General features: G+C 34.9%; 1 protein-coding gene and 1 pseudogene across 2 annotated transcripts in view; one reads left to right on the top strand and one right to left on the bottom strand.

The window, feature by feature from the left end:
* Positions 1 to 25,511, top strand: part of LOC145819125 (F-box/WD-40 repeat-containing protein At3g52030-like) — a 237,481-nt pseudogene that overhangs the window by 21,115 nt on the left and 190,855 nt on the right.
* LOC145820353 (serine carboxypeptidase-like 40) overlaps positions 21,884 to 25,511 on the bottom strand; it is a 37,572-nt gene continuing 33,944 nt past the window's right edge. For both annotated transcript variants that reach the window (XM_082915726.1, XM_082915727.1), the window contains 2 exons: positions 24,033 to 24,138; positions 21,884 to 22,314 (listed from right to left, as the gene is read on the bottom strand). In XM_082915726.1, the coding sequence (XP_082771852.1) occupies positions 22,153 to 22,314; positions 24,033 to 24,138 (268 nt within the window). In that variant the 3' untranslated portion in view covers positions 21,884 to 22,152. The remainder of the gene's footprint in view (positions 22,315 to 24,032; positions 24,139 to 25,511) is intronic.

Below are 25,511 nucleotides of genomic sequence, written 5' to 3'. Positions count from 1 at the left end.
CCAATTGAATTAATATCCATTGGATTAATAATCCTATCCCTACCCCATTACTAATAATCCTATAAATTTGTTGGATTAATTATCCATTGGATTAATAATCCTAAACCAAAATATTAAAACAAACATAGAATAATTGGGCTCACGGATTAGTAATCTCAATCCCATGCTCTAATCCACCCAATCAAACATGCCCTTACATAATTGTGGCGGTCGGTTTTTGGAAACACTAGGAGGATGTGGCTTGTAGATTATAAATGGTATGGATGAAGCAACTATGTTATTTATGAATATTGTTAGTTTTTTCAAGTGGCATACTTTTTAGGGTTGAATTATTAGAGAAAAGGCATATAATATGAGGAAGTAGGCTATAAGGTTCAAGAGTCAATGGAATTAGTAATAGCTTGTGATTGAATTAGATACTAGTGAAAAATTGGAGAAGAAAAAAAAGATTAGCGTAGGGATTATTCCTATAGTTCCTTATCTTATGTATTTGTTACTAAGTACTCAGATAGAATTATATCACATTGTCCCAAAAAGTGCCTAAAGCTACTAAAATTTACCTACATTTCTTCTATAATGGATTGAAAGTTTCTTTTTAAACTTGTAAGTAATACTCTAATTTGACTTGGACTCTTTAGTTTGGAACTTACAATAGTAAGGGATAAAACCTATACAAACCTAAACCTCATACATAGAGATCTTATAACATAATTATGCAAGTCCCAAGTCGGTGCTGCATTGAAGTAGATTAATTATATCTTCCTCTTTTTAAATTTATTTTCTCTTAAGCTTCTTATGGCCTAGATTTAGTAGCAAACTATATTTTTCTGTACAAACTTAATGATTTTTTTGAAGATTCCTACTCATTTCCCTTGCAACAAAAGAGGTAACTTCATTAGAGGTAATTTCATTTGAGGTATGAAAAAAAAGATTTTGTTTTATGTGGATTTTATTTGTATATACGTTGAGACTATTGAGATTTTGAATTTTTGCTAATTTTTCATTATGACATTGCTTTTTATGGGGCCATTGAATTATCTTATTAATTTTGGAAATGTTTTGTTGATGTTTTAAAATTTCTTGATCATTTTTTAATACCTCAAGAAATATTTTAATCCCTGAGCCGTTGGTTTTTGTACTTATGTGAAGTTTCCTTTCTCACGCAGACAAGAAATACATCAGGGTTAGTTACTCTAGCTATTACCGCGGGTTTAGGTGCCTTAACACATACATTGGGCACCCTCATCCCTGTGATAGGAGCAAGTGGATTTGCTACAGCTGTAGTTATAACTGTTATAGGAACTGTTGTCAGTAGTTTTAGATAATCTCTTAATAGTTGTCGATATTTTCAGAAAGTTAGATATGCATAGTTTTGGATGGTTTAAACTTTTTGTACAATTTAGAACTTAAGGATATAGTTTTCGAATGTTTGAAATGTATAGACTATTGTTGAATGTTTATAATTTATGGATATAGTTTTTTTTTTTTTTTATGTTTCAAACAATATTTTAGCAGTTAATTGATGTTTTGTGATGCTTGTTTGTAATATTTATTAGATTGTACAAAATTAGCCAAATAGAACCTGCTAAATTTAAAAATAAAATAATAAAAAAACTGCATATTCTACGACAGGCATAATAAGGTCAAGTTTGGCATGTCTTGAAAAAGACAAAAAGTCAAAAAGTCACTATCCTATTTAAGTTACACCATCTTATTTAAATCACATCACCTCTCTAACACATCACTTCAAACCCAACTCATATTTTATAAAAAGTCAAAAAATGCACTTATTTAGATCATCCCAAACAACCCCTAAGTCGTTATATTACATATTTTACAGCGTGCAAGTATCGTCGTTATTTGTTTCACCAATTAACGGCGTGCAAAAGTAGTCATAGAAAAAGCAACAACGCACAAAATTTGCCGTTAAATAGTTTTTAACTGTGTACGATGCACAAAATCTACTGTTAAATAGTTTTTAATGGCGTACGAAGCATGTCGTTGAAAGTGAATGACTTTTCATGATTGGTCATAATATGAGGCACGCTGACACATCGTAGAAGGGTTTTCACGGCGTGCATTGCACGCCGTAAAAATCATTTTTTGTTATTTTTGGTAATTAAAAATATAGTCTATTTGATTAATGTGAAATACAAAGTTGGAGATTTGGAGAAAAACTCTTGAATCTAAAGGATTCTGGATAAGCAGAACTAAGGCAGAGTACATGATGTGTAAATTTAGTAACAGTAACAATGAAAGCAAAGTAGAAGTGAAGATTGAGAACCAAGAACTGCCTAAGAGTGAACAGTTTCATTATTTAGGGTCGATTATCACATCAACGGGAGAGATTGATGTGGATGTGACCCATAGGATTAAGACGGGATAGTGTAAGTGGAGAAGTGCTTCTGGAGTACTGTGCGATAAACGAATACCCACTAGACTTAAAGGTAAGTTATATAGAACGACTATTAGACCAGCGATGTTGCATGGGACAGAGTGTTGGGCAACCAAAAAATAACATGTAGATAAGATGAGTGTGGCTGAGATGAGAATGTTAAGGTGGATGTGTGGCAAGACTACACAAGATAGAATTAGGAATGAGTGTATTCGGGAATGGGTAGGAGTAACACCGATAGAAGATAAGTTGAGAGAGAATCGATTGAGATGGTTTGGTCATATTCAACGGAGACCAACAGAGGCAGTAGTGAAGAGATGCAATACTGTAATGGTAGATGGAAGTGTTAGAGGATGGGGTAGACCTAGATTAACGTTGGTTAGTGTAAACCGCTCGGAACTTTGCTCCGCGCGCGAGGGCCTGAATTGTTGTTCTTGGCTACTATAGTTCGGACTCATGTCACGGTTCTGAATCTAATCTCACAAAGTGTAATGTAAGACTGATAAATCACCAAAAAGTCCAAATCCGGCAAATCGTTTTGGAAAATCGATTTTAATAAAAAAGCGCCAAACATGGACTGCTTTGTCAGATTTCAGAGTCGCCACCTAAATATTTTATTTTGAAAAATTTAGGAAACTCTGACTCGTGCCTAAGGCCACGTGTCCGTCATCACCAAAGTTACCTCGGCTCGGGAAATTGGGTACGAGAGGGAAAGGTCATGCAATGAGCATCCCCGCTCGCCCGATCAAAGATCGACCTTTACTAACATGATATGTTGTTTTTGAAAACACATGTGTTCTTATTCCGGTTTATTAGCTAGCTTACTAAATGATGCGCACAACATACAAGTATAAACTAAATCACTCGAATTGGAACAAAACATCTCATGTTTGTTTGTTTGAAAATGGTTTGAAGGTGTTACTCGTAAGTAGGCTAAGTCGTGGATTTTGCCACCCTCAAGTGGGCTTAGAAAATAACATGATTTGCCACTCTCAAGTGGGCTTAAAACTCTCATTTGATGAATTGTCCCAATTTAAGCAATCAAGCCTCCATCCACAGACATTCAAGCAGTTAATCACTTAAGCAGTTAGCCTCATGGCAAGCATGCTATATATGGCAACATACACATCTCATGCGGTATGCTAAAGCGTAAAAACTTACCTAGTACTCCGAGCCAAAAAAGAAGCTAGTTAGTAATCAATGCATGATCCTAACTATGTCAAGAATGCCTAATGCAACACATGCAAAATGCGACTAAGATAGGCTCGGCTATTCTAAGATGTCATGTGAATACAACTCTTGATAACATGTGTTCAAATTAGTATTGAAATACAATGCAGTTTGTATGATGCGCCAAGCCCGGTGCATGCAATATGAATGAATGATGCACGCATGCAAAGCATAAGGTATGCTAATCAGAATATGCCGTAATCTAACCACTGAAAGCGGATAAGTAAAAGGGAGAAAGACGTGGGGCTGGAAGACATTCACACACACACGCACACTTATTACAACATTTGTGCCCTCTCAACAGAGGGTCCGAATAACAATACAAGCTAGCTACGCTAAGCTAAACTACTTAACTAATATAATAATCTAATTAGACTAATTATTACACAACACAAATCAAATAACTAGCTACAACTAATTATTATAAAACGAATCAATTAATTAAACGCATTAACTAATTAATTACAACACTTTTATAAATAAAATAACAGCTTATTCTAAGTTAACAAAAGCACTGAAATGGCCTCGTGACGAGGGGTGCATGCATGCTCGGTTGGTTTCGCTCGGAAATCCACTACCGTGCCGTATGATGCCTTTGTTTGCACTCTTTTGTACCTTTGAAAAATTATGCCAACTTCTAGAATATTTCTGACCCACCTTAGAAACATGTTGAGGAATGGTCGGCCAAGAGAGATAGCCATCGGCCAGAGTTGATGACCATCGCTTGCTTCTGATAGCCAATCGGCAGACTTGGTGGCCGATCGGCAGATTTGATGGCCGGTCGGCCATTGTTTCCTGCAATTTCTCCTTTTGCTGCAACAGAGCACAAACAGAGGCATGACAGTGTATTTACAAGGGAATGTGTGTGCAACCACACTCCTTATCATTCTCAAGCTCAAAGGAGTGTAGTGCTCGGCTCTCAAGCCACCAATCACGTATCTCAATGCATGATGGCCAAAGAAGCCAAGTTTGCACAATGTTGATGAATGCACAAGTAACACATAGGACTCAATGAACCTCCACCTTATCATGCATGATCAAAGGTGTCGGTGACAAAGAAATGAGGCACGTTTCATCACTTCAAGTATGAAACGTCCCTCGTTTCTCGTGTTTGGATCAACATTCGATCCAAACACAATGCAATGCAACACACATGCAAACAACATGCTCAACCTATCAATGCTAATGGCATGCACAAGATTCTATTATGTGAATAATGCATGCATGGCATATTTGAAGGCTAAAGCATCAAAGCAAGTAAAGAGCATCATAGAAGAGGCATGCAATACAATGCTTAATGGACTTAAACCACCTATGGACAGACCTCATGTATGCCAAAACAGTGGCCAAAATGCTCCAAAATGCTAGCATTAAAAGCAAGAAGATGCATGCTCATGCATTGTCCCATGAATAAGGCATAAAGCACAACTCTCCAAGTCAATCAAAGAGTGATATGCATGAGGATATGACAATGTTATGTGCTCTGAAATAACATGTTAAATGATGCCAAGGCCTGTAAACATCACAAGTATAGCATGGTAGGGACCTCAAAACTCAAGATTAGTCAAGGCATTTGCACTATAGCTATACAAAACATGAGTCATATGACCAAGGCAGCCCAAAATAGTCCTAAAACAGCCCAAATGGAGTTCTAAAACATGCTTGAAATAAGCTAAGAATGGCTAGATTTAGAGGCCAAAACAATAGCACATGTCAGGCAGTTTAGCACAATTGCACTACAAGTATACAAAGCAAAGCTTGAGTGATGAAGACCACTCAAAACAGAGTTAGAGCATGTCAAAATAACACCAAAAATGGGCTGAGACTAAGCCAGCACATGTTAGAATAACAAGCTAACTCATTAGGCATGCAAGGCTAGCAAAGATGATTTACACTACAAGTGCATGAAGCATGCAACCAGTGATCAAACAAGCCAAAAAGAGAGTTATGGCAGGTCTAAGAAGTCACAAAAATGACCCTAAACAAAGCCATAAAGAAGTAAAAACACATGCTCATTTGGTTAGCCATCAACACAAGCAAGCAAGACAAGAGGAGAGGGGACCACCCTCTCCTATTTGGGACCTCAAAATAGGGTTTTTACCACTGAAAATTCTCTGGCTTTCAGTGGTTAAAAGGCCACGAAAAGTTGTTTTGAAAGGCCTTGAAAGATGGCTCAAAAGCTATACAAGTTAAGGAACAAAAGGGAGAGACAACCCCCTAACACAAAATAGGCCTAAACCATAATCTTTAGGACTAAAAAACAGAGTTTTCTTTAGTTCAAAACCAAGCCAAAAACAGTTTGCAAAGGTGGTAAAACAAGCATGCAAAACAAAGCTTTAGAGGGACAAGTGCTTACCTTTGAAGCCAAACAGCAAAACATCAAGATTTCTGAGTTAAAACCAAGCTTTAGCAGCCCAAAACAAGTTCCAAGGGACCTCAGCCCAATGGTGATCAAGTCTTCTTAAGGGTTGATAAGTTGAAGATGGATGTATGCAAGCCTTCAAGCACAAAATCCTTAGAGATAGTGAAATCTAGAGAGTTTTTAGAGAGAGAGGCTCCCAAATCTTTTGCCAAAATTGTTCTAATCTATCCTCCTATGTTCTAACCCCTTGAATATGAGATATAAGGCTCTCGTATATAGCAAAATATCAACTTTGGTCGAAATATCTGAGCTAGGGCAGGTGGCACAAGCTGGAAACAGCTGGAGGAGAAATATCTGCAAAAAATATGAGTTTTGGACACTTCTGGCCGACCGGCCATCTTTGGTGCCAACCGGCCACTATTTGTGGCCAATAAGGTTCACTTTTGGCCAACCTATGGCCGATGAGCTCCAATTGTGGCCGATGCGCTCCCATAGAGGCCGACGGAAAAAATCAGTCTTGGTCCCTGACTTGAAGCAAGCCTAACTCCTTCATCTGGACTCCTTTTCAGGTCATTCTTGAGCCTAAACTGTAGCCCCGGAAGTCTTATTTCCAATTATGGAAGCCTTACATCAAAATTCCATGTGTGCTAAGAGATATACCTCTTTTAGTGAAGGCTGCTCAGTTTCGGTCCAACCAGAATGATGCCCAACTTCAACCAATCATATCTCCCCCATCCGGACTCGTCTTTAGGAGATTCTTGAGTGTAAAATGAAGCCCCAGAAGTCTTCTTTCCAATGGTGGTGGCCTTATAGCTTAAATCCAAGTGTATAGACAGATATGCCTGATTTAGCGAGGACCGCTCGACTCTTTCTTAACGATTCATACCCACCTTCTTCTTTAACTTGGTTTCTTCCCTCTCCTCCAATTTTCTTCAACTCCAAACCCCTAAGCAAGGTGTTTTGAAAGATTTTTCAAAGAGTTCATTTCTCTTTCATTCATTTTCACTTTGTCCTTGCTCGGTTTACTGAAAAGCGCAACATTTGACAAAATACGAGTCTCAGAACATCGTAGAAACTTCTTTTCAAAAATATTTTGAAAGAGAGGGTTTTAAGGTCTAAAAACCATCCAAAATAGCTTTGGTCCAAAATGGGGTGTGAGGTTAGGGTTTGACTCTTTTCTTGCCGAAGAAATCGAGCATTTGCATTGCACAACTTTCACCACCAAGTAAACAATCAATAGCGCCCAAGCCTTAAGGGCGGTAAAAAATGGGGTGTCTACAGTTAGCGTTGTAAATAGAGATATGGATCTCCTTAATTTGACTAATGAAATGGTCTTTGATAGGGCCGCGTGGAGAAAAAGGATTCATGTTGCCGACCCCATTTGATGGGACTTAAGGCTTGGTTTGGTTTGATTTGGTTTGGTTTGATTAATGTGAAATCATATTAAACAAACAAACCAACCAACAAACAAAAAAACATTTGCTAAAAGCAATTAAATTTTGTTAGAGAAAATAGATTGATTTTTTATGTGGTTTCCTTTAGTTTTTTTTTAATTAAACCACTTGCGAAGCTTTATGAGCCTAAGAACATTGACTAATATTCAAATAATTACATAGACTTATGAGAAGTGAGTAATATGTCTATATTGAGACTCCTCTCCTAAAATTTTCGACTAGGTTAACTGGCCTATATTAAATAATGTTTTAATGATTATTTAATCTATTAAAACCATGTCCGACCTACCATCTGTCGAGCAAAATTCCCCCTCCCCCCCCCCCCGGGTGAAGGAGTCCTGGCTCTGCCCTTGACTTTTACTCTTTGGAAAAGGAAACATGTGGAGAGGAAAATAAATGGGTTTTATCCTAAATTCTTTATAAGGTAATGCTTCGAACTTGAAGAGAGTTTTTATCAATAAGAAATTTCATACAAGCAACTTTGCCAGCAATGTCACAACATTTTAGCCCTTTCTCTCTCTTCTGAAAATCCACAACTGAGGTCTTAATCATGAACTGAAAATGTGTCGTCACCCTGACCCAGCTAATGTCAACTAAACATATTCATTAATGATTAGCAGGAAGACACCCAGATGTTTGATAATTGTGTTTTCCTAGTAAATAAAGTTAAATTTAAGAATTATTTGTGAATTGCAGGTTATATAATGTACGACACTGTAGCAGTATAGAGATGGTGGTTAATATGGAAATAAGAGATACCATGCAATCACTCATTTTGAGCCACATTTGACTTATCTTTTCATTTTCCTTTTTGACTTAGTATTAGAGACATGTTTGCAGTCAAGTTTACAAAAACAAAATATTAAAAACCTGAATTGTACTCATGGGGCTGAAGTTGCTTGGCCCGTGCTTTTTCTACCAACTCCAACAACAGATAAAGATCCAACTACACCAGCATAGATAAAGTCATAGTCACACCCTTGGGCTTAACCTAACAATTCCAAAACAAGCCCATTTCGATAACCAAAATTTCAATAGCAATTATATCCACTACAATTGAAATAAACATATAATCATTCAATAGTACATTCATAAACTTCAATCACCTAGAAAATAATACAACCAAAACACATCAGAAGTGGAACCAAAACCGTAAGGACAATAATATACAAAAGGTCACAAGATCCTTGGACAAAATAAACTACGATTGATAAAAATAGATAAGGGCAACTTGCCTTTCCTTCATAAACTTTCTTATTTTCCTTGATGTGTAGACCAATTGCACGACGAAAATTTTTCATTAAAACCTCAGTTTTCTTCATTTCTGAATAACACACTTCTGATCCAACCATTGGGCAAAATGGAACCTACAAGTCATAAGAAATGGGGAAAAAAGTAATCGCTCAATAACTCTACCAAGTATCATAACATTGGGGTTGTGCTTAAATAAAGGATTTGAGGAGTGCTTTGGGAAGAGAAAGGGAAAAAAAAGAAATAGAAGCTTCTTTTTTTTCCTCTTTGGTGTGCACACTTGTTAGCAAGACATATTGAAGTTAGGAACTTGGGATATAGGTTAAGTTATCTGGAATGAATTGGAACTAATGCTTGCAGTTATAAAGCAGATTCACAGAGATCGATTACATGAACAAAAACAAACAACACCATATTTACAAATCAGTATTGAATAATATTAAACAATAATAATCAACACCGAGAACCCGTGGGCCGTCCCAGTATATAACCCGCCTTCCGGCGGCTTGGATCCTACTCAGCTCATCTGTCCGATCAGGCTTCAATCCAAACACCAGATTTACAAATTAGGACAAAACCGTAATTTCGTATAAACAAACGAAAATCATAATAACAATAAACCAAGACCACCCGTTAGCAATCAACGAGAGCTAACCTTGTGATTGGTTGAGAGATGGATGGCCTTGCTGTTGTGGCACAATAAAGCTTTGGAATCTCCGCAGTTGGCAACGATGATCTTATCAGGATGTCCATGCGATTGAAGCTTCTCTCCATCGCGATCTTCCACTCCTCTGTACTCGAATCCTTATTCTCTATCTCTTTCTTTACTAGTTCATGTAACTAATCTCTACACTTCATCGCTACCTACAAAGAAATCAAACACCGATTAATACTTGTTAATGAAAAGCAAAATAAAAACGACTTCCTTGAAACCTTGTTAATCAGTAGATCTAACACAATGCGAGAGAGATCAAATCAGATCGAGTTCGGATTTTGATCAGATTAGATTGACTTTCTTGTTCGATTTCAGATCTGCAATTTGCGAGAGAGATCGAGTTCGAGTTCGATGAAGAAAAGCTAGAGCAAGAACAGATCTAACAAAATGCAAGAGAGATCAGATCAGATCAGATCGAGTTCGAATTTCGATCAGATTAGATCGACTTTATTGTTCAATTTCGGATCTGTGATGTGTGTGTGTGTGTGTGTGTGTGTGTGTGTGTGAGAGAGAGAGAGAGAGAGAGAGAGAGAGAGAGAGAGAGTTTGATGAAGAACAGCTATAGTGATAGAGATCGATATTAATCGCGAGAGAGAGAAAAGCAGTTCATGAGAGATTGTGTCACTTTTGGTAATTGAAATGGGGTTAAGTGTTCTGTTACGTTAAACAGACTTGGCTCATTCATATCATCAACATTCATCACACCTTGAAAAACGCGTTGACTATTAAGATATAACACGGCATTTTATAAAACGTCTTGATTGAAGCGCCATTATAGGCACCTTTTCTCGTAGTGTAGTCATTTTCATTAAAAAGATGGAGAAAAAAAGAGTTGAAAATATGTCAGACACAATAATTTCAAAATTGCATGAATCGTAAAAAGTAAATCAAATCATGAATCGATTGTGAATCGTACGATTCATTAGAGATTCACTTTTAAAATAAATTCACCCATAGATTTGTATTGATTTTGCAAAAATTGCGAATCATAAGATTCTAATAACAGAGAAAGGTATTAATAGAAAAAAATTCTTGAGCTTTAGCTTAACACTTGGATTTATCTTCGTTCTAGAACAAATTGATTGAAAATGAGAACCTTCAACAAAATTAATTAAACATAAAATATGATAGTACTCAGTAGTGGAAAAATTAGGTTAGTTCCATGCAATTTTGAAAATTTATGAAAGGATAATATTTTGGTCCCTCCAAAATCTAAATAATTTTACTTTGGCCCCTCAAAAATCTAAATAACAATTTCTGGGTCCACCACCATGAATGGTACTCCATAAGGAAACAACATAAGCACTGTTTGAGCATTACTAGAAGGCAGTGCACATGCAGTGCATGTGAGGATGTCAATTTAGTGTAATGCTATAGTAGCAGTAGGAATGACAACGGGGCGGGGCGGGGCCGAGGATCACACCCCTGTCCCCAATCCCTGATGGTGCAAATTTCCCCATTCCCGTCCCCGTTCCCGATCCCCGACTGGGAACCTATCACTGTCCCCACTCCCGTCTCCTAACGGGGATCGAGGTTCCTCGACCCTGAAAATTCCCCAGCCAAAAAAACAAAAATAATCAGAGAATAAAGATCCGAATCAGAGAATGAAGATCTGAATCCAAAAAAAAAAAAAAAACATTTAAAAATTTAGACATGTTAAAAAAAAAATCAGATCTTATTTGAATTCATGTATATATATATAAATCTAAAGATCCAGATTATCAGAGAATGAAAATTTGAATCCAAAAAAAAAATATTAGAAAATTTAGATTTGTTAAAAAAAAAACAAAATTAGATCTGAATCCACACACACACACATACACACACAGAGATCTGTTCAAAAAAGTCTTGGAACCATGGAAGAGTAGAAGTAGATCTTAGTCTCCATGGCAGAGTAGATCTTAATTAGGACAATGTTAGGATGCTTCACCATCTTCATCACCGAGATCTCACGAAGTAGTTCTGCAGCTATAAATTGAAAAAAAAAATATATCACTTCGGGGTGGAGTTGGGGTGGCTCAATCGGCGGTCAGAGATAGTGACGGAGGTCGGGGAAAGTGAACTCAGATCTCGGCGGTGATGGGAAGAGGGAGAGGAGGGAGATCGGCGGTGATGGGATGATGGAGATCGGCGAAGGGTTTTAGAGAGAGAGAGAGAGAGAGAGAGAGAGAGAGAGAGAGAGAGATGAGAGGCGGTAATGAGTGAGTGTGAGGTGCACAGTGCTGTGTGAGTGAAAGGGTTGGTTTATATATATAGAGGGGTAAAATAGTAATTTTACTTCGGGGAAATTCGGGGACAGGGACGGGGACTGGGCTAGGGCCGGGGTCGGGGCTTGAACACTGATCATCGTCCCCGGCCCAAAACTAATCGGGGATTTAATTTCGAATACCATCCCCGTTCCCACGGGGGTATTTTTCGGGAAAAAATCATTCTAATCGGGGTTGGGGGATTGGGTCCCCATCGGGTCGTGTTCAAATTGCCATTCCTAAGTAGCCTGCAAAATGTGAGCCAGAAAATTGAGAAAAAGACAGAGAGAAGGGCCTGCCAAGTTTCACATAACCTTTTATATTATGGGTAAGTTTTATGAAGTTTATACAATGTGATTATACTTGGCCCCTCCAATTTTCTTATATTATTATTTATGTACTATACTTAAATACACCTAATCTCCTGAAAGGATTTTTTTACTATAAAATAATTAAGTATTACTTTTTCTTATTGTGATTATGTTATAAACACTAAAATATTACAAATTATTGTGGTGAGAAATTATGAACCATTGTGGTTTTGTAACAAATAATTGTGATTTAGTTTTAAAAAATTGTATGACATACACGTTTTACACTGTGAAAATGCTAATTGTTGTTAGTGTTGAAGAAGTGTGTAAAAATTGTATTGAATTTTCTGATATGTTAAAAAACAAAAAGATTTTGGGATATGTGAAAATAGTATTGGGATTACAATGTTTTAGCATTTTGTGGTACTTAATTTAGCAGGACCATAGTTCTAAATATCGGCTGATACGGTACGTGCTGGCCGATTCGTACTGGAAAATCATATCACTGATTCGGATATCAACCGGTATACCTGTGAGAATGAAATTCACAGCCGTACCGTCCGAGTCCCAGTACGTAGCGGCTCGAATCCGATACATGCAGCGATACAGTCCGATACAGATTTGTTGTGTTGTTGTTGTACTCTGTTTTTGTTGTTGTTGTTGTGCTCTGTTTCTGGTCTCTCTCTCTCTTCTTTTTTTTTTTTTTTTTTTGTCGTCGATCTAAAGCAGAAATGTTTGTCTGGGTTGGCAGGATTCTGCAGCTTTCGGTCAACATTTTTACACAGAGAGAGAGAGAGAGGGGATAGGTGGTGGTATGGGTGTCTTGCTTCTGGTCAGCGTCTTGCAGTCTTGTATTATGGTATGGGTGTCTAAGGTTGGAATGGATAAGAAGAGAAAGATAATTAGGTACATGGAGGTGCATTGGGAGTATGAGATTGAAATGGATAGGAAGGGAGAGGTACTTAGGTACATAGAGGTGCGTGTGTTTATGGTGGATTTGTAGATTGTAATTGTTAGATTTTTTTTTTCTTCTATTTATTTGTTTATACACTTACACCTCTATTTATATTAATATATATATATATATATATATTCTCAGTACATGAAAAATAAATAATCAAATTAATTTTTTTATTAAAAGTTTAACATATGTCAAAAAAAAGTTTGAGACTAAAAAAATACATATCATTTAGTTGAAAATGAGTTAAAAATGCTCCTACATATCGAAATTTTGATTAAAATGTAACAAATTAAGGTTAAAAGAGTAAAAAAAAAAAAATGCATAAAATTTAGTTTTAGAGGGATTGTTAATGATTTTTAAAATTTCACGGTCGTGACACCTGATTCCCGATTTGTATCGGCCGATACTACCGATACCGATACTCCGCGATCGATACCGTTACGTTACCTGATACCGCGATTTAGAACTATGAGCAAGACCCTTCATATTGAAGAATTAATAAAAAAAAGAGGAGAGAAGAGAGGCACCGATATGAGAGAGAGAGAGAGAGAGAGAGAGAGAGAGAGAACCAAGGATCCCTGCCTGTTCTTTTAATATTTATTCTCATGTAAAAGATTATGATTGTCACGCCCTCATATTTACAACACGAAGCATCCATCCATGAGATCCATAATCATAAAGGAAACATTATATTTCATTTATCAGAGTGTTCTATACAAAGGGTAGTACATGTTAATCAACAAAATGGATGCCCTACGGGCTTACAACTTTCCAAGTATAACTTGGTTACAATAAAAGAGGGTCAGAAGCCCTTTACAATTTAAATCCCTCGGCTTGGAAAGAAAGAAAAAAAAACATATAAACATAAAATAAAATAGCAAAACAGAGACTTCAGTCCCAAGACCTCCCAAGCTATGACCTTGGAGGCGGCATATCACCTGAACCTGAAAATGGTGTCCCAAGTACGGTGAGCCAAAGCCCAGTAGAGATATACTAAACAGTATATGAGAATTAACTAAAACATAAGCATTCGATAAATGTTTAACACTTGTAAACCAACTTATACCATTTCCATAACCAATCAACATTTTCATCATATTCAATTCACTTTCCATTATTTATCCCAATCAATTCATTGACATAGTCCAATATCATTCAAACAGTTTAAAATGAGACTACAACTCATATAACAACACTTCAATAACAAGCATCATTCAACACTTTATTCACATGCCATTTTACGGAACTACGTCTGAAGGAACCGGCACCCATAAATAAATAAGATTTCGGGTCTTTCACTTTGGACACTTCGGCCAACTTAATTATCAATGAAGTCCATCCCCTATCTCCTCCCAAACAATGAAGTACATCTTCTATCTCCTCACACACAATATACATATACAATGTATTTAAACACGTAGTCATATACAATGACCCAACAATTCACATACTCAATGTTTGTACTCACCCGTCATATTCAATGACATATTCCACCGGATTAGTTTCAATTTACCTAATCATCATGCAGTTTCTACAACAATCAAGACTATCCTCCACCGATAGCCCAAGACAGATATTTCTAAACAGATAAATAATTTTATCACACAGATAATTTATTAACTTTTCCATAGGTGAGTGATTTATCGATCCAACTACACTTTTTAATCACATTTTCTTTCAATTTCATGATTCTTAAACCAATTTCATATTTCCACAATTCTCTTCATTATTTAAACAAATAATCCATTTGTTTCCAGTTAGGGCTTTTTTTCCCCTTTATCAAATATTGCACCTAAGGCCAAATTTTACCAATTATACACACATAACCCCATTTCAAGACCTCACATACACAATGGAGCCCAAAAATAGAAAACCCCTATTTCATAATTTCAAACTCAAAACCCTAAGTTTCACCAAACCTCCCATATCCCACCATTTATACAAATGACCAACATTTATGTTAAAATTCATAATAAAGAGTAGTTTATCCCTACCGCAAAGTTAGGAGCTCAAAGGAGAAGAAGAAGAAACTTGAAAGTGCTCCAAATCTAAACTTCTTCGGATCAATAGCTAGCCCACGCCAAGCTCTAACCTTTTTACAAAGGGACCAAGGTAGAGAACCTCTAAAGCAAGGTGTATTTGTAGAGAGAGAGAGAGAAAGAGTTTAGAGAGAGAGGCAACCGGATTTAGGGTTTGGAATGAAAAGGGGATGAACAGGTGATGTGAAACCCGCTACTGCGAACTGATATATACGAGGCTCGCTCGAGCGAACAATGCAAAACTTCAAGTCTACTACCACTCAGACGCACGCTCGAGTGCAAGAGTTCTTGCTCGAGCGAAGGAACACAAAACATAGGGCTGGCTGGCTGGCTCGCTCAAGCGCAAGAAAGCTCGCTCGAGCGAAGAATACCAACCTTCAGGTCTTTCAGAGATGCAGACGCACGCTCAAGCGCAAGAGTGCTCGCTCAAGCGAAAAGACACAAGACACAAGGCTCACTCGAGCATAAGAATCCTCGCTCGAGCGAAGAAGCAAATACCCAAGGCTCGCTCGAGCGCAAAAAGCCTCGCTCGAGTGAAGAAGCCAAAACTTGGGCAGCAACCATTTGTTTCAACTCACAACCAACCTGTTCCAAATTTACCCAGCACATCCCAAAATTTAAATACAAGGAATTAAAGGATGGAAACAAGATATAGAGAACAACAACCAACCATGGAACCCGAGTTCGGAATACAATAACAAAAGGAAAAAACCAGGATCGCTATAATGATAATACCATTCTTACTAATAACCAACACATATATTATGGTGCTTCATTGAAGTTCAAGTTGCTAGAATACATTTAGATTGTTCTCATTATGTCATAGCTTATCTATCAAGTGATTTATTCGTTTTAATAATTATTTAATTCGAATCCTGGCTTAGAGAGAAAGAGAGTTGTGGCGTGTGGTTCTTTGGGAGTTTGTAAGCAGCACATTGACAGAAAGACTAGCAGAGAGAAATAAAAGTTGTATGGAAAGTAAGACATTTGAGGAGCTTTTTGTTGATGTAGTTGTAATTTCAGGATTTATTGTCATAAAAATAAACAGGAAGACAAAAGTTACTTATAATTATCTATATTTTAGCTCGTCATATTTAAGCTTATTGAATCAACTATTTGTAGAATTCAAAAATTAAAACCAGTAAATCTGCCAGCTTGTGATTGGTTGAGTCAACCACAAAATGCCATGGGCTACCTTTTGTACTTTTAATTATCTGGTTAACACATATATACCATGAGTTTGTGAATAATTTTTTTGTAAAACTACAAAGACTTAAATCAGTAGAATTATCTGCTACTGATTGGTTGATTGTGAACCATGATGGGACACAAAAGAACACAAAGGCGCCAGTGCTATAGAATCAAATATAGGTTGATTTTAGAAAATCTAAGAAAAAAATTGATGGCATTTTTTTTTCTTGGAAGTTCTTTTGTGATTTTATTTTGGAAGACCTAATCATAATCTAGAACGTATATGATCTTATTCTGTTATCTTGCAGGACAATGAGGACTTTATGGAATACCCGAGTGAGTCCAAATGTTATATATTCTATGCATCACTTGCGAAGTGACAAATCAACATTAGTTGTGGGTGGAATAGATGATGTGTTACGATTCTTGGAGCAGGACTTCAGGTGAGGCTTTTTCAAGGTGCATTATGAATGAAAGCAGCAGCAGCATATCAAACTCCTCGAGAGATTCATATGGAGTCGTCCAAGTAAAGAAAGCAAGAAGGCTCTCAGAAGACACTCACATTGATCTCATTCCTAGAACTTCTCAACCTTCTGTAAGATGCTTGGCTGTTGGAATGCAAAAGGTCGTCACAACACACAATGAAAGATATATCAGAATATGGAAATTCAACAGATAACTGAATGTTTCTTTTCTAAAGCAGATATTTTGATCTTTGAAGTATTGAACAAAATGTTGAACAAAATATGGGTATAACAAAAAATAGGCTCAGACATTGTAGAAGCATGATGGTTTCCACAATATCAAAAGTGATTGTTAGTTTTCCAATTAGTTTGATGTATTTCATATTTATGTGTGTTGTACTCTTATCTATGTATTATGATCTTTTCAACACTAGGGCCCTGTTTGTTTTGGGGTGTAATAGATGGGAGGGGATTATGATAGAGATGGAGTTATTTAGTATTGTGTTTGTCTGTAGAGTTGGGGAAGGGATTATGATGGAAGAGGGGATTAAGATGGAGGTTGGAAGGGGGATTGAGATACAGGAGGTGGAGGTGGTATTAAAAAAATAGTGAGGGGATTAGAAATTTTTTTTATTTTTTATATATTAGGAATTTTTTTTTAAATATTAATGTTTAATTTTTTATATTTTTTTATTTGTTTTATTATTTTATATATATATAATTTAACAATTCCTACATTAACAACTATCATCAAAACAAACACAATTTTACTTAATCCCCTCACTATCAATCCCTTCTATTCTACCTCTGAAAACAAACGGGGCCCTAAATCAATAAAATTCAGATTATTCATCTTGCCTTCAAGGCATTAGAAGGAGGTGTAGCTTAGTGATTTCTTCAAGAATGAATTGTTTATACAGCTTTTGTCACAATTCACGGTAAGTGAATAAATGTCTTTCTATTTCATTCCATCAATTGACTCAATTGTTTTTTGCATTGGATCTCTTTGGTTGGAATGCAAAGTACTTTTCTTTTGAGGCATTATTTCATATTTTGATTGTTGCTAACAGTTGTGTGGCCTGGAACCTGTATTTATTCACCAGTTATCAGCCATGGAGGAATTAGTTCGATTTGAAATGCTCTCCTCTTGGGCTGAGCATTCATTCTTGATCAAAATAGCAAATGAAGATGTGCTTCAGTCATTTCCCGATGAGGCAGCTGCTTCTATTTGCTGTTATATATTGCTTCAATTGTTTTTGGTAGTGAATTGAATCCTTGAGTGTCAAGGTTATTTCATACGAAGACCCCTTCAACTATTAGCTAATGTTACTTTATTTTCTCATGTATGAATCTATATATTTTGACCCATTCAATTATAAAAATATTTCATTTTCAGCCCCAGTAGACTCGTTCTAGATCATCTTCAAAAGGGTTATATTTGTAAGATTTTCATGGTTGTAGAGTGGTTCATCTACACTAATTTTGCAACTCTAAGAAGTCAATTGAAATTTGCAGTTAGTTGTAAAATTTCACTAACTATAATGAAAAATTCATTGACGTTTAGGCATAAATAATGTTCAATTGATTCATTGTTTGAGGATAGCAATTTCTGTAAAAATTATATATATATATATATATATTTTTAAAAAAAAAAGAAGAAAAAAGAGGCCCATGTACCCCAATTTTGCAACTCTAAGAACTCAATTGAAATTTGCAGTCAGTTGTAAAATTTCACTAACTATAACGAAAAATTCACTGATGTTTAGACATAAATAATGTTTAACTGATTCATTGTTTGAGGATAGCAATTTCTGTAAAAATTATTTTTTTTGGAAAAAAAAGAATGGTCCATGTACACCAATTTTGCAACTCTAAGAACTCAATTGAAATTTGCTTGTAAAATTTCACTAACTATAATGAAAAATTCACTTACGTTTAGGCATAAATAATGTTCAACTAATTCATAATTTGAGGATAGCAATTTTTGTAATCATTATATGTTCAAAAAAAAAAAAAGAAGAAGAGTGGTTCATGTATACCAATTTTGCAACTCTAAGAACTCAATTGAAATTTGCCGTCAGCATAATGAAAAATTTACTGGCGTTTAGGCATAAATAGGCTCATTATTTGAGGATAACAATTCTGTAACAATTGCGTATTTTTTAAATAAAAAAATTATATTCATTGTAAGTTAAAAATTTCTAAAATAGACTCATTATATTCATTGACGGTTAATTTCTAAAATAGCAGATTTATGAAAAACTTAAATTTGAATAAAAAAGTTATTAATTTTCAACAAAAACACATTTTAGTGACACCATACTAGTGGCATGTTCTTAAAAAATGTCACAAAAAGAATATTTTGTGGCATTTTTTAGAAAAATGTCATAGAGCCACAAACATACAAGGTTCTAGTGGCATTTCAATTAAAAAAAGTGTCACTTCATTACAACAAAAATGTCACTACAACAAATTTACACTTTAGTGACACTACACTTGTGGCATGTTTTTAGAAAATGCCACAAAAATAAAAATTGGCATTAAATATTTTAGAAAAATGCCACAGAACCACAAACATATAAGGCTCTAGTGGCATTTCAATAAAGAAATGTCATATTAATTTTATGACATTTTATAAAATAATGACACAAAATTATGTTTGTGACATTTATCAACAGATGCCATTAAACTTTAGTCGCAATGACATTTTTTAAAAATGTCAGGACACTAGGTAGGTGCAAATTACTTTTTATGGTACTTAGGTGAAAAGTGTCATAAACAAATATTTTATAGCATTTTGAGAAATGCCACTAAGACAAAAACTTTCCAAGCTTATAATGGTATTTTTGAAAAAACAAAAAATGCCAATATATTTTCTAAAATTTTAAAATGCAGTAAATGACTAAAAATAAATAAATTAAACTCAATATACACTACAGGAAAAAGCACATTCGGCGACTAAATTTCCTGACCAAAAAAAATTTGGTCGCTGAAAGTATAGCTTTCAGCAACCAAAACAGCATTAGTTGCCAAAAGTAAAGTTTTTTGGCGACTAAACAATTTTAGTAGCCAAAAGTTTACAATTGGCGACTAAAACTAAGTTTATTGGTCACTGATTATATGGGTTTTAGTGACTAAAAATTTTTTAGTAGCCCAAAATAAAGCTTTTTGGCGACAAAAAAAATTTAGTAGCCAAAAGTCTACAATTGGCAACTAAAAATAAGTTTGATCGCTGCTTATATGGGTTTTGCCGACTAAAAAAAACATTAGTAGCCAAAAATAAAGCTTGTTGATGCCAAAAAAAAGTTTAGTAGCCAAAAGTCTACAATTAGCGACTAAAAAATAAGTTTAGTCGCCAAAGGTGGTCATTTTTAGCGTGGGAGAACTAAAATCCTAAGGCGGGAATTAAATTTTTTGGCAACCAAAATTTTGGTAGCTGAAAGTGCATCTTCGACGACCAAATCCGATTTTGGTCGGCAAAAGTTAAGTTTTTTAGCAACTAAAAAAAAAAAGTAGCCAAAAGTATAGAATTGGCCACTAAAAATCCAAAAGTGATCTTTTTTTATTTTTGCTAGTAAATAGTTTATTTTAAATAAATTATGTTCAATAAAATAATTATGTTTATACATATACTTTTATATTAATATGGATGTATGTACTATATAAATAATATATGTTGCATATATAATCATGTGGTGCTATAGAGGTGTAGTGGAAAGAGTGTGGTGTATAAGGTTTATGGTGCGGGAGGTTGGCGGTTCGAGTCTCCACAAGAGCGGATCAAATTGTTCTACAACGAATTATCGTCACGAATGGCACTTGATAGTGTCACGAATAGTGCCTACCATGACATTAAAGTGTCACTAAAAGGTTTTAGTTTTGATGGTGTAATGACACTTATAAGTGTCACTAACTCTTTTTTTAATGTCGCTTGATAGTGCCACAAATAATATCTACCATGACATCAAAATATCATTGAAAGTTTTTAGCTATGATGGTGTAGTGACACTTGCAAGTATCTACCGTGGCACGGATACAAATGGCACTTGTTCAAAATGCCACAAGGCTAAAAAATGTCATTAAACCAATAGTTTTGTGACATTTTCAAATGTCACTAAACTAAGAAAATATTGTAGTGTAAATTTTCTAAGTTTTCAAAATAATTTAAAAGGAAAAAAGCATTGAAATTTTAGTTATGTCTTAGTGTATTTTGGTTAAAATTTGACCTCTAAAATATTAGACGACTGCAAACTTTGGATAAATTAAACTTTGCTCCCTTATGTTTGACTATTTTTTTCATTTTGGTCATTCATGTTTCAAGATATTTTCTTTTATCAATTTACTTTTAAAGCTAATTTATGTTCAAAATTAAATAAAAAATATCATGTTAGTTGTCATATGATATAAAAAATATATTATTATAACATAATGTTATACATAACGTCATTTCTTATTTTCTCACTTTTAGATACAAAGCAATAGGACCCATATTCATAAATGTGTAAGGGAACCACCCACTTGCATTTTTCATTGAGAAAATGAGGTAAAAAATATGATTATATGTAGTATTTTTATTATATTGGGTTTGGATTTGTGTTAAAGGTGTAAGTTATATACAATAAATTATTTTTATGTCATGTGATTATCAATAGGTTATTTTTTTGTCTAATTTTGGATATAGGTTAGCTTTTGGATAAATTAGGAAAAACTTTAAATATGAAAAAAAAATATTTTAAGGACCAAAATAAAAAAATGACCAAACACAAAGCAGACAAGGCATTATTTACCCTATAAACTTATAATGAGGGAACTATCGCGGAGTCTCCTTTGAAAATTGCCATTGTTATGTCATTTTTGTATTAATCTTGTCGAACTTTATTTTTAGTTGTAATTATTTAAATGAAATTGGCTTGGTGGGATGTACGTTGAAGTTTGCAATAATAACCAAATTGCAAAGGACTAGAGAAGGCATTATGTTTTTATTTTTTTTAAGTAGTAAATTGATTTTCTAATTTGTTTATAATTAAAAGAATCTTGATGAATGAAGATTGCATTTGATTCCAAATTTGTACTCTTCTATGTTAGTATCTGCAAGAAATTTTACAATATATATATATATATATAAAACATAAATCAATCACACAAAGATATGTAGAACACTCATGGGTGTGGAATAGAACTCTTCCAAAATTAAATGTTGCGATAACATAAAAAAAATAAGAAGCTACTGACAAGCTTAATTTGTTACTAGTAAAACTTACCAATGGCAGGTAAACATACAAATTGATTATTATAAAATATAAATTGTTTCATACAATAGACATTAATTATTTTCCCAAATAATGATAAATCACCATGGGAAATGAAATGAAAAATGGTGCTAAACCTTAATCAAACGCTATAATTAGACCTAAAATATAATTGAAAAACAAAAACAAAAAAATAAATAGAGGCCTTGGAACAAGCAGAAAACAATGTTGATTATAGTAGAACAGGAAAAAAAAAAAAAAGGAAAAAAGAAAAGGTGTAATAGTTATTGAAGAAGTGTTGTAGAATTGGGGAGAGGTGTCCCAGCCAGGAAGTGCATAATAAGTGAAAGTGCCCTTGCAGGCTGGTAGCTTGGAACCAGGTGCCCTGCTCCTCTTACTGTTGCAAATGTCAGGTCCCCCTTGTATACTTCAGTGTACCCACCAACCTAATCATACACACACACACACAAATACAAACAATATCACATGGGAAAGCAATTTTCTTTTTTCTTTTGTTTTCTATTGAGAAAAATTCTATAATACACATTTTAAAAAAGGATGTATCATATGCCTAATTACGATTATATTGTGGTTTTTAGTTATGATCAATTGTGGTATTTGTTATAATTTAGTTATGACTCATTATAGTGTCGGTTATGACTTAAATATGATGTATTGTGATTGTTATTTTGGTTATGACAAAGGTTTTTGATTATGCCTCAAGTGGTGTTTGGTTATTACTTATTTTTGTGTTGGTTTTGACTTATTATGACGTTAGTTTATGATCTATTATGGTTATTATTTAGTTATAACCGAAGACATCTTTGATTATATCTAGTGGTATTTGGTTGTGTCGTCGTGTGTTTTTTAGTTATGACATGAAGTGATTTAGTTATGATATTTGTGGTATCAACACTACAACTAGTTGTAACTTGTATATGATCCACACACACAAAACAAAGTGTATTGTAGAAGGAACCATTTTTTTTTTTATAATAATTTTTTACAGTTTTGTTTAGACTTTGTTTGATCTTGAGTTTTTAGAGAAATTTGTAGCCCAGCTCTGCTTTTTCCCAATGTATTAGCATTCAACATTGCTTGGTAGCCTAAATTTTCATGCCTCGAATGACTCGAATGTCTCAAAACGACATCGTTTTGGAGGTAAAACGACGTCGTTTTGATACATTTGAGCCATTCGGGCCACACAAATTCGAGCTACCAAGCATTTTTCTTTAGCATTTAGCAAGGAGAAACTTGTGAGTCCCACGACACTAACACAAAGTGTCTACTAATGGGGCTCAAAAACCTCTCACAACAGAGTATTGAAGTCCAGTCGATTAAAGAAAATTTTATTTATTTTGTTCTTTGTTTTTTCTCTTAACAAATTCATAATATAAAAACAACTTTACTGAATTTGGGACATATAAAACTACAAAAGGAATTTGTGATATACATGCATTTCCTTTTTAAAAAGCACAACCTTTTTTGCTTTTTTGTTTTTTTATTTTTGTTTTTGAACCTCCTTTTTCTCTTTGCCTGATGATGAAGTACCCCCAAAGTCTTGTAATCCTTATGCCCCAAGTTCTGAATTCTCAATCTCTCAAATCAGGTTTCACATGCTCACATAATTGGTGGGGTGATTGAGAGTTACTTAAAAGAACCAGTTTTTTATTTATTTATTTTTATTTTTAAATCATGAGATTAAATATTTAAATTTTGAAATTTGTTAAAAAGAAAAGAAAAACAGAGAAAAGAGAAGGAAGAAAAGAAGTACCTCCTACTTCATTTCTCTCTACCCTTTCCTTCTATTTTTGCCCTATAAATTCTTTCACAAATTAAATATCCGAACACTTTCCTTAAAGTTGTTTGACAAATTTGCTTTGGGACAAAATAAGTGTGATTTTTGGGCTGATGTATACTATTGGATCTACACTTGAATTCAGCTACTCAACTTTCACGGAAAAAAAAAACAAAAAAACTAACCTAATCTCAAAACTAAAGTCCATTTCCAATAGGAAGTTCTTGTGAGCCCACATGTGATTCTTAATCATTTTAAACACTCCTTCCTCCATATTATATTATCATTAACACAACGACCACAAATGAAATTAATTATAAAAAAAAAATTGAAAATGAAAACAAAATATAAAATAAAGTAAATTACCTCTCCATTGAGATACCAGGGATGCCATGGAGTCTTAAGATGAAGCTTCATCTTATTAATAGAATACTTGGTTGAAGTCACTGGTACCCTTCCATCTACGTCACCGCTGCAACCAACCAACAGAAATGTACTCAATAATTTAGATTTTCACTATATACAAAAATAATGAAGATATAATCTTTTTTTTTTTTTTGATCAGCAAAGAAAGAATATTATTGATAAATAGATAGAAAAGAAGGACTTGACTGAATTGCATCATAGCTCAAAAATACATCCCAACGAGGTTGGCACCTATAATTGAGCCCAATCATATGCAAGCCAAGGCCGATACAAAGGTTGATGAGACCTCAACCAAAACTGGAAATGAAAAAATAAAACAACAGAGGACTACATCCTGCTGGAAACTACAATTTATGGCCCTTCAATCCATCCAAACAGTGCATGAAATCATGGATTGTGTAATTAGGCAAATGACTAGAAAACTTCACCCATGTGGCCACTTTAATCTTGATACTATCCACAATATTTCCCCAAGCAGGAACTTTAGAGTTGAAAACCATGTTGTTTCTTACAATCCATAAACTCCAAACCACAGCCAATGGAATTACTTCCCAGATGAGTTTACCAGGTTTTTGTACTTTTGACCATACCACCATAAAAACAAGTCTTGTAAGGAACTAGGGGAGACCCATTGGGAGCCCCACCAACAAATAATTTCAGCCCAAACCTTCGAAGCGAAATTACAATGCAAGAGCAAATGCAATGTAGATTCGTTATCAATACCGCAGAATGCACAGTGATTGATTGCGGGGATAATGAGCCTGCGAGCAAGGAGATCCGAAAAGGCGATTCGCTTCCACCAAACAAGCCAATCAAAAGCTTTAATTTTGGGAGGGGCTGCTGATTTCCACATCTTCATAATCGGAAAAGGGGTTAAACGAAGAGAATTTTCAAAAAATTCATAAAGAGATTTAACTTTAAAGGAGCCTGATGGGAAAGGAGTCCATAACAAATGATCCACACAATTGTTATTAATGCTGAGAGGTTGTGGCAATCTACTGATCAGCTCAAGATGCAACTCATCTTCCCAAGCTCTCAAGGTTCTCCTGTATGAGATATTCCAATGAGTTTGATTATCCACAGCCTGATACAAATACTGGTGGACGAATGAATCTTTGCTTGTAGCTAGAGAGAAAAGTCTATGATAAAGGTTGGACAAAGGAGTACATGAGACCCATGCATCCAACCAAAATTTAATTCTTTTACCATCCCCTAGCTTGAACTGAATATTTTCCAAAAATAATGCAATTGCTCTAGATCCATACCTTTCCATAGATGAGATACTTTTTCACACTGCAGATGAAAATCTGAAGCTTGAGCCATTTGGTAACCAACAATCTTCATTCACATTGTTTTTGGCACAAAGAACTTTCTCCACAAGGAACTTTTTTCGGTGGCAAATCTCCACCACCATTTGCA

The sequence above is a fragment of the Camellia sinensis genome, chromosome 2 (assembly GCF_055761805.1).
Source record: "Camellia sinensis isolate YWXY chromosome 2, ASM5576180v1, whole genome shotgun sequence".
Taxonomy (NCBI): Eukaryota; Viridiplantae; Streptophyta; class Magnoliopsida; order Ericales; family Theaceae; genus Camellia; species Camellia sinensis.
This window is presented reverse-complemented; position numbering and strand designations above follow the sequence as displayed.